Source organism: Oryza glaberrima, chromosome 8, assembly GCF_000147395.1.
Source record: "Oryza glaberrima chromosome 8, OglaRS2, whole genome shotgun sequence".
NCBI lineage: Eukaryota > Viridiplantae > Streptophyta > Magnoliopsida > Poales > Poaceae > Oryza > Oryza glaberrima.
The window spans coordinates 24143961-24155070 of NC_068333.1; the positions used below are offsets into that span (position 1 = coordinate 24143961).

General features: G+C 41.4%; 1 protein-coding gene across 1 annotated transcript; it reads left to right on the forward strand.

The window, feature by feature from the left end:
* Positions 1-6655: 6655 nt before the first annotated feature.
* Positions 6656-10773, forward strand: LOC127782721 (bZIP transcription factor 29-like). Its single transcript, XM_052309989.1, has 4 exons — positions 6656-7741; positions 7826-7958; positions 8053-8137; positions 10004-10773. The coding sequence occupies exons 1-4, from the start codon at positions 6750-6752 to the stop codon at positions 10201-10203; spliced, it is 1410 nt and encodes a 469-aa protein (XP_052165949.1). The 5' UTR covers positions 6656-6749; the 3' UTR covers positions 10204-10773.
* The last annotated feature ends 337 nt before the right edge of the window (positions 10774-11110 follow it).

Consider the following 11110-nt stretch of genomic DNA (forward strand, 5'->3'; position numbering starts at 1 on the left):
CAGTTCTGTGGCGGTAATTTCTTTCTGGATATTGGTTTCTTGGCGACGCCGCCTTTCTTCTTCTGCCGGTAGAAGCCCTTCACGCCGCCGCCGCCGCCGCCGCCGGCCATCTAGTCCGATCAACTTGTACCACTCGACGATCTGTTCCGGCCGCCGTAGTTAGAGATTGATACGGCGATTATATTGCTGCTTAATTTGGTTCAATTAAGAAGAAGTTGCAAGCTAGATTGAGCCGAGGAGGATTCGTATGCTATGTGGTTTCCTATGCAGAAATTAACAAGAGGTAGATATGACTGATGGGCCGTCAGGGCTAAAGGCTAAAGGCGTCCAGTACAATCCAAAAATTAAGGCCCAGAGCGGCATCCGATTCCGTGACGTTTTTTCAACCTGGGCTTGAGGTGAACGGCCTCTTGTACGGCCCACTTAAGATCGCGAAGGGCCGAAGGCCCAGTGCACTAACCTAGCTTAGCATGTTCGTTTGCAACGCTTCCGCTTCACACAAGGCCTAGCGGGCTTTGCTTTCCATCTTCACCTTGCCACCTTGGTATTGCAGGAAGAATATTCCTTTATATTCTCTTATGGCAATATTCCAGATTTTTGGCGGTCAAGAAATACACAGAGAAATTGCTATATTTATATTACTTTCTCCCTCCAAAACTTTTTGAGTTTATGACCGTCGGATCGTATGGTGATTCATGCTTGCTTACTAGTTTGCAAAGGGTTACTACTATCATTGGGGCTAGGCTCGCTTCGTCTTTAAGGCTCTAGCGAAAGGCAGGTGGGAAAAAAATTAAAAAGCTCTGACTCTTAGCCCCTTCTCTTCCTTCTCCCACGGTTTTCTGGTTGTCAACATATGGAGGGAGGGGTCCGGCTCATTCCTCCAATAGTAGGGATTGTTTTGGGTCTAGTCGGGTCTCTCCCGTTCTCGCGTTCATCCTTTTTTCTTATGTAGCTCAAGAGGGTTGCTTACATTCAACTATTCTTGTCTTAGCTTGAAGGACATGCGAACCTCATCAACGTCTTGCTAGCGTCGTCTTCCTGCCCGGTGAATGTTGGGTTCACCTCCAAAGCCTTCAGTTAGGAGTTTTGTTGTTTTGCTTAGGGTTGAGGGCTTGTCCTCTAGCCCGTCGAACAAAAGGTTGTGTCGGCTGTTTACCCCTTCTTAGATGAGTCTCCCGCACATACGTTGGTCGTCTGTTATAGGTGACTAAAGATTCTCCTATTGGCCAAGGTGGCTTCAAGCTCCGTCGAGAGGTCCCATTTGGGTACGCTCCTTAGCTTCGCCCATTGCAACTTACCGTGGTATCTTTGTATATCCTTCTTTGCATATGTTACGCTTGAAATGTAATTTGGTCATGACTCAGGGACTTTTATGCAAAACTAGGTGTTCTCTCAGCTTTACTGCACCAGAGAATGTAACACATGTACTTTGTACTTAATCTATACCTAATTAAAAAATACGCAAGGTTTCCGGTTTTATTTTTCGTCCGTCATCCCATTAACGTTGCTAAAATCGATTTTAATCGGCTCAATAGTCGAGTCGGACCCTTTTCAATCTACTTCAAAACCGCGATTGATATAGAATATGTATTAATTGATGTAACCATCAAACACAACTAGCAGGCCAACTTGGTTAGTGGGGTTCGATTCCCACCACCCTCACCTTTTACCCATGTATTATTTGCATTGTCTATGGGCCGGCCTCTCCTATGCCAGATTGCACTACCGTATCTAAAAATTTAACACTGTTTACTCAGAATAAGTCTACTTTGCCTCCCACATCTCAAATTCTATTTAATTGTAATTTTTTTCTCTCCGCCACTAGCACGGACCATGCACTGAACAATCAAAAGTTTTACACCACTTTCTTCAACAGATATTTTGTGATTCAAAAATCTTATAATAAACCAATTTTTAATTTGAAAATTAAACATTTTTTTCGTCATATGCAAAACACGACATATTAGAGTCCGCCCCGAGCCGTTAAACGATCCGTCTCCACGCGACTCGGTGTTCGATTTTAGAAATTAATATATCAGGCGCTTCCATGCAAGAGTTGAAAGAGCGTGTGTTATGACAATATGAGTATATCAATATGCAATGGTGTTTCTTATCAGTCCTGATTATCATTAACCGAATGAATAATTTATCTATCTTGGAACATCATTACATGTTAACTGTGTATTTATAGCATTTAATATTTTATTATACCCGTAGCGGAGCACGGGCATTTTGCTAGGAAATACTAAAACACATTAGTTTTTTTTTTAAAAAAAATATTCATTCTTGCTCTCCACCATGCCGTTTGTGCTTCTTGAGTTATTTTATACGAGTTACATATAAATTATACTTTTAGTATAGTTATAATATAATGCTTCTTAAGTTATTTTATTTAAGTTACATATTGTGATTACATGTAACACAGTATGATTACAATGCAATTACACCGTAGCTGATTTTATTCTGTTAACAACCTGTTGAATGTTGCAATTAATTGTACCGCTATTCTCATCAATACACGGTACTATATATACATTTTTATTTTTGAATGAGAACTGAAGGGAAAAAAAACAAACACACACACACAATCTGCTTCTGGACCTTGTGACATGCGCATCCGTAGAAATTTGGTGGATATATATAGGGTGACTGCAGAAACAAACAGAGAGACTAGACAGAGAAACAAACAAGACGATGAGCACGATCGATGCAGTAGTGGCGTTTGGGCGATAGGAAGGGATGCGCGGTGCGCGTGGCCAATTCATCTTCGCAAATCGCATATGCCATAGCCATAGTAGTCGGTCGCATGTGGACGGGGACAGCGACGTGGAAAGCGTGGTCTGTCGCGGTGCATCATGAGTATCATATAGTTAGTATATATCGGTGGTCGCTTTCCAGCGGCGAGCACAACACGTTGCTGCTGCATGGGCGTGGAGCCTGATGACGCGCCGTGTATTGCATTTTGTACTCGTACGTCCCTAGCGCGCGACGACCAACGCTAAGCTACGGGGGCGCCACCACCGTGCGTGCGTGCGTCGTGCATCATATCGCTTCTACGTACGTACTTTGTCAGTTGTCACACGTACCGACCCAACCCAAAGAAAGAGAGAAACAGAGAGAGTCCCGTGCCGTGTGACGACCGCCGGCCGTGTTCTTCTTCCTTGGATACTCCACTCCTATACCCACAGCCACATGCACTTTCAAAATAACTCAATCTCCACGAATCTGGACAAGTCACATCCAAATTTATTATCCATCCTATATATTGTAAATTAAGTTATTTTTCATTTTTAAGATGAGGGAGTAATATGCTACTATGCTAATATGTTGAAAAGTCGCCATTGAATTAAGCACACGTTAAAAGCTAGTTTTCTCGTTTCGCATCTTCATCTCCACGTTTGAATATGATGGAGATAAAGATTAAGTGATGACACGTAAACGGGAAAGCTAGCTATTAATGCATGGTTAATTCAATTTTAGTTATTACAAACTTAAAAGTTGGATTTATCTTATATTTTAAAACAATTCCTACATAAAAAGTTTTTTCACGAAATATATCATTTATTGAAAACGTGCTAACGAAAATCTATTATGATGCTAGAAGTATCACTCCCGCTAACAAAAAAAACTATACCTAGAATTGAATGCGACTAAACCTATTAGGATGAATCTGAATGAACTATTATTTATATGTCAATTCAAGTATAGGCTTGTGTTTTTATGGAGGGAGTACTCCACTAGACAACATCGCAGATCACCGAGTCTGCTTCTAGGCAGCATTTAGGTACCTTCGTCGAGCTACCACTCCATGATTACTTGAGGTTGTTCTGGAATCATCCTAAACTAAGCTACTGTTTTGTCTCCTTACAACACTTAGGCTGAGATTAAGGAGAAGAGGAAAGAGAAGTCTGGATAGATATGAAAAAGATGTGAGCTATTAGTGTATAATTAATTGAGTATTAATTATTTTAAAATTTAAAATAGATTAATATGATTTTTAAAGCAACTTGTAATATTATCAACTTGCTAAAATTTTAACAATACCAAATTTTGGAAAGGCTAAATTGGCTATTAAGGGAACAAGCCCGTAACTTCAAAAATTAGCCCGATAAATCTATTACTATCTCCGTTTTAGATTATAAAACTTTCTAACATTGGCCATATTCATATATATGTTAATAAATCAATATATATATATATATATATATATGTATGTATGTATATATATGTATGTATGTATATATATGTAAATTTATTAATATCTATATAAATATAAATAATATAAGAAAATTTTATAATCTGAAACGGATGAAATACTAGCGATGTTTATTTTTCTATTCTGGTGGACGAAGGATAAAGAGAGCTGGGAGGAGTGTTAAACACTGTGGCAGTGACTTTAATTACTCTGCTAGCTCCTTGAATTGCGTGCGTCCAGGCATCCAGTCAACGATCATTAATCATTACCAGTAGGACTGGAGTAGAGCAATGGAAGGGAATGCTTGCCTGCATTATTTGCCGTCACGAAGAATATATCTACGGGATGTATACGAATCCCTGTTTTCTAGGAGTAGTACTCACGACTCACAAGTCACACAAAGATGAGTCATGATCGAATCTAGACGGTTCGCACTGCACTATACAAACTTGAACAAAGACAGAATGTATTTCTCCCTTAAAAAAATAAAGAAAAACATATTCTAGGGTGAGATTGATTTTCTTTTATTATGGAAGAAGTACTCAACAAGTATTTTAACCGTATGTATTTTCGTTTTCTTTTGTTAGCGCAAATTATGTCGCAATCGCAGCCGGTGCATAGGCAACTCGCAATGACGAATCCAGAAATAATATGTTCAGCGGTGTTATAGTATGTTACTCCCTCCCTCCTTTCTAAATTGATATTCATATATGTTTATGCACCAAGACTAATGATAATTTAAATCACATCGATCAGGATTCAAGACATCATGCACATATTCTCCCATAATATATACATCGATTAAAACATCATGCCAATTACACCTTAGCATGTCCACATTTTCTCTTGCTACATTAATTATATTCTGATGAAATCCGTGTCCAAGCGGTTATATGATGATTAATTTGAGAGAAATTTTAAATTCTATTATAGGATGATCAATTTGGGAATGAGAGAGTAATTTACTTAGACACTAATATTTAATATACGAATATAAGCAGTTTAAGTATTTTTTTTTAAAGTTATCGGTGTTATATGACAACTCATATATGCATCATTCTTTTCTTTTATTGACATATCCTATATTGTCGATGTTTGATGTCGCGATTCCGATATTTACATAGTATGGGATTGTTGGTACTAGAGTATACGCGAGACTGAGGTAAAAGAGACGGAGACGAAGATTTTTATACAGGTTCGGGCCCCTGAATTGTTAGGTAATAACCCTATATCCTGTTGGCCGAAGCCGTTGTTGCTCTTATTCACCATAATCACACTAGTACAATATTTGGGGTAGCCTATCTAACTGTTGTCGACATGGCGGTCTGAAAGTCTGACTCGTAGTCGACAACAGGTTAGTTTTCCTCCTCGAATCCGTGCCCGGCGAGATCAGAGACAACGATAGATCCCTACGGCCGGCCTCTGTAGGTATCGGATAGGGTCGATCCGGGCGTATCTCTGATGTCGATATCCGACATCTTGTCTTGGCGTATGTTGGCTTCTATGTTGATCTTCTGTCTTCTATGGTGGGTGTGTTGATTGTCTGTCCCATGGTGGTTGTCCCCCTTCTCCTCCTAGGGGGTCTTTTATTTATACTCATAGGTGTCTACTTATCTAAGTAGAACTAGAGAAACCAATATAGATACAATCCGAGTAGTTCTTGTCGTTTTTATGTAGAACTCTGTTTGTCTTTCCTTATCCGGAACTACTCCTATATCTGCAGATTCCGTATAGGACATGGTATGTGGTGGGCCCTGCCGAGATTTAGTCAACTATTATTAGGTATGTGGTATCTATAACTTGACATATATAACTAACAATGAGAAAAAAAATACTACCTCCATATTTTTGCCGAAGGGGATATCGCTCTGCGAGAACCCGAAGGGGATATCCCTATAGAATTTTTGCCTGATTTATGAACTCCAACCTGTATTTATGAAATATAGCTTGTACGACTTGTCTTCCAGTTCTTTTAAAGTTGAATTTCAGCTTGGAGATGAACTTTAGAAAAAAAGTATATGGAAAAAAAAAAGGTTTGGAGGACCATTTGAGAAATACATAAACATTTGTAGGACATAGACAGACTACTAATTGATTGACTGGTCCAAAGACTCAAACAGGTCCCTAATCCCACGCACACGCACCCACTAATTGCGGCGCCATCAATCATTAACAAAACCAAACCCACACCCAGAAATAAATAAACAAATCCCCCAATCTACCACTCAATCAAATCAACCAGATAATATTTCCAAACCAAAAAAAAACACTTTCTGAAATTTTCTCTCTCCAATAGAATCACGCGTCACGTAATCCCCGCCTCGGACCACATGCACACGCAAACCCACAGCCAATTTTGCGCCGAACCCCCTCAAATAAATAATCAAAATAATATAATTTTACGCGAAAAAAACCTTGGGAATTTCGTTTTTATTTTCGAGCTCCCCTCCTCGCCGCGTCTCCTCTTCACTCCATCCATTTTCGCCATCTCCTCCACCTCGTGGTCGGCGCTCCACACTCTACCCTCGCCGAACCTTCTAGAAGATCCGCCGCCATGGACGACCCCGGTGCGGCCGATCCGGGGGCGCGCCCCCACCACGTGTCGCCGGGGCAGCCGCCGGTGGTGCCGCGCTCCCCGACCCCGCTCGACCTGTCGAGCGCCGCGGCGGCGGCGGCCGCGGCGTCGTACAGGAGACTCTCGCCGTCGCTCCGACCGCCCGCGCACCCGCAGGCGCGTCTCCCTTCGCCGTACCCCCAGATCCCCTCCTCGTCGTCGTCGGCGGCGGCGGCGGCGGCGGCGGCGGGCTCGTCGGGGCACCACGCGCGGTCGCTCTCGCAGCCGCTCTTCTTCTCGCTCGACTCGCTCCCGCCGCTGCCGTACGCCGATCTGGCCGCGCCGCCCGCCATCCCGCCCTCCCCGCCTTCCTCGAGCTCCGACCCGCCGCCGCCAGGGCTGCCGCCGCGGAAGGGCGGGCACCGGCGGTCGCAGAGCGATATCCCCTTCGGGTTCTCGCACCTGAGCCCGCCCCTGCCGCCTCCCGCGCCCGTGAAGCGGGAGGCCGCCACGGCGGCGGAGGGGTGCAGATCGGACGGCGATGACTTCGCCTTGTACGACCTCGTCAACTCCTACATGGACCTCGACGGGATGGAGGCTCTCAACTCCTCCGAGGAGCGGCACGAGGACCGCGACAGCCGCGCCAGCGGCACGCGCGCCGGGAGCGTGGCCGACAGCAGCGAGAACGAGGCCGAGAGCCACTCGACTCCAGTGGAGAGGAAGGACGGAGGAGGCAAATCCCGGCATTGCCGCAGCTTATCGGTGGACAGCTTCATCGAGAAGCTCAACTTCGACGAGTCACCGAAGCTGCCACTGCCGTCTCCCAGCGGTGGCCTATCCAGAAGCGGGAGCGGGTCCTTGGATGGCGGCGCTGCATCTCTGTTTGGTTCTGAGTTTGCCAATGGGGAGTTCACTGAAGCTGAGAAGAAGAAGATCATGGCAAATGAGCGCCTTGCCGAGATCGCTTTGACTGATCCTAAGAGGGTTAAAAGGTGAGAGCAATTATTCGTAGAGTGGGAAAGAGGGTTTTCGTTTCCTTCTGAAATTAAGCATTCTGACCTGTTAACATTTTACAGAATTTTGGCAAATCGGCAGTCTGCGGCAAGGTCAAAGGAGCGTAAGATGAGGTACATTCAAGAGCTTGAGCACAAGGTTCAGGTGTTGCAGACAGAGGCTACCACACTCTCAGCACAGTTGACAATGCTGCAGGTTTGTTTTGCAAACTGTGAAGTTGCTGTGTATTTTGATTTAACTCATTATTATGATCATTTAGTCACCCTTGCCTTGATGCGCTTGTTTACAGAGGGACTCCACTGGACTAGCCACTCAGAACAATGAGTTGAAAATCAGGCTGCAAGCAATGGAGCAACAAGCACAGCTAAGAGATGGTAATGCTTGTTATCAACCCTCATCAGCATTAGTCATTTTTCCTTATAACAATGAAGTGAAAGGGTATAACTTAATTGGAGAACTAGCAGCATTTGATCTTAAATTATAAAAAATGGTACATTTTGAATGTGCTACTAGGAATCTATGCTGGTTTGATAGACAAGTTTGTCAGCAAGTCATTTCCTTCTTTTCTGTCGTGACGGTAACTGAAGCCTGGACAGCTTTTTCTTGTTCTGTGGGGGTCTATGAGAGGGGTTGTAGGTTGGGATAGTTTTTGCTTATGTGCATTGGGCACCATAGGGTTTATCAATCACAACCAAACCTCAGATTGCACAAATATTTCTAGTTCAGCTTACTTTAAGAATCCGTTTTCTAATTGCCTAAGTTATTCATTTGATCCAATGCACGGTTCCACACCCACACATATCATTGTAGCAATGTTATCTGTGGGATTTTAGTCTTGTATGATCATCTGTAGTGATTTTAGAATAAAACCACAGAACTAGATTGAAATTAACTTTCGGACGCAATTTAGATGCTTAGAAAATGAAAAAAAAATTTCCTATTGTATATCATCCAACATCAATGTTAGTATATCAAGAATTAGGTCTGAATTTTTTTTGTATTAGTCAATTGTTAATCTAATGTCTTATAAATATCATAAATATTGTTGGTACTCTGTTCTAGGCGTTGATTACATTTCCTGGCATTGTTCGTTTATTCTTTGTTGAGTACAGACATCTGATCATATTTATCCAATCTGAGAAATACTAGCCCAATATGTTTTTCCATTATCATAATGTATAAACCTTGCTTTCCTCAGTTCTAAACCATCCTGAGATTTTCTTGTGAACCTTGCTGAACCAGAAAATTCACTCTTGCTTTAACATTTAAAGCATCATTTGCAGATTTGCATTGCAACATAATAGATCTTCTCTAGATCCCTTTTTCTTTCAAATGTGGAGAGCTATGTAGTACTATCTAGTATCTACTGATTACATGAGAGATTGTTGTCTAGCCTTTTAGCTGAAATTTAGTTTAATAGCTTATGCCCTTTAAGAAAAAAAGTAGTTTAACAGCATACGGAAATCTGAAAGTCAGGATAACTCCGGCACGAATTCTTTTAGTATTCTCACATTTTCAATTGTGATGTAAGATCCATAATATCTTCTTTCTGTGCTGTTTGTCTTATTGTTTCTGTAATTTTACCGCTAGTGATTGCAGAAAATGTAGTATTTCCCTTTTCACTGGCAGGCAACAAACAAAATGACTTGTTTAATTTGCATGAATCCTTGCTGGGTTGTTGCATAGTTCGTATATATTATGTACATTTGTATGGTCAATTATTGTGTAGCTAGTTTCTCATTAGGGTTCAATTCTAGTACAGTATCAGCATCGAAACCGTTTAGGCAGCATAATTTACTGTAGTTGGAGTTATAAATTACTGGTATCTTTAAGTAAGTAGATCTTCTTTTGAGAGGAAGTAACAAGTTGATTTTAATTCATAATAATGAATTTTCCCCAACTGCGAAGCCTACATGTTTGAACTTGCATGTGCAAATGAAAATCTTTATGACATTTTGCAGGTTTGACACTTTTATGTCCAAATTTGCTTTATATTTGCTTGTATCATTTTGTAGATCTCTCTTGGGAGTTGGTTAAATTATGGAGTCACGTGTATAATCGTCTTCCTTTTGACTATTGAGTGCTTGCTTATTTACAGCATTCATTTTTTCCTCCCAACACATGAAGAGCTATTACATTAATGTGAAATGATTCCTATCATATGATTTAATTATGCTGCTGTCTTAAAAGTCTTATTATGACACTCATTTATGTATTTTTCATGATTCATGTGTATCCAGCCCTGAATGAAGCATTAACTGCCGAGGTCCAGCGTCTGAAACTTGCAACTGGCGAGATAACTGACGGTCGTATGTCAAAGGGCCTACAGCAGCAGATGAACTCCCAGCTGATCCAATTGCAACAGCTGCAAATACAGCAGCAACAGTCATCGCAGACGACGCAGCAAGGTCAGCAACAACAGCCACAGAAATCCGCATAGATCAAGGTCCAAAAAGCTGGACCTCCTATCGCAAAGCAGTTGATTTGAAATCATGATGAGCATGATGAAATTGAAGGATGAGTGGTGGTATAGCAGCAGAAGATGGGTCTTCTGTTGCGAGTTCTTTTGTTCAAGGTGGTAAATGCCTTAGCTGGAGTATCCTATCTCATCGCAATCGCATCGTATTATACATGAGTACCAGTCGCCTGGCCTGAATAGGAGGCATCGTTTTTAGTCCTATGAAAGATTCTTTCCATGGTGCTTTTGTACTTTTGTCCAAGAGGATAGCGTATTACAAATGTACAACAGTACTTATGCTGGCTGTAATAGTGTAATTACCTATAGCGTTGCTTAGTGTTTCCTGGAGCTTTACATCTCAATGGTATCTACTCCTACCTTACATTTACCGGAAAGCAGCACAGAAATTTGTGATTGTACTTAGGTTTGATATTTATCTCACTTTTCAGATTGTTATCTACTACTGCCTCCATTTCAGGTTAAGGTTATAAGACTTTCTATCATTATTCATATTTATATAGTTGTTAATAAATCTAGACATAACATATATATGAATGTGAGTAATGCTAGAAAGTCTTATAATATGAAACGGAGGAGGGCTAAGGCCATGATTAGGGAGCCGAAGATCGTAAGAAGCAACTGGTGAAAACGTGGAAAATGAGTATGTACTGGTAGCTCATTTTATGAACTATAGTTACATACTAGAAAAGTGGGCGCGCCGTTGGCACGCCATGTTAAAAATTAATACTCCTATTTTGAATATGTTTATTTAGAGTATTTTTATGTGTAGGTAGACAAACTTTAGTAACTTGAAAATTGAAATTTAGACTATGAGCAGTCTCTCTCTTTTTTTTCTGGGTGTTTGTTCTTAGACACAAACAAATGCTAT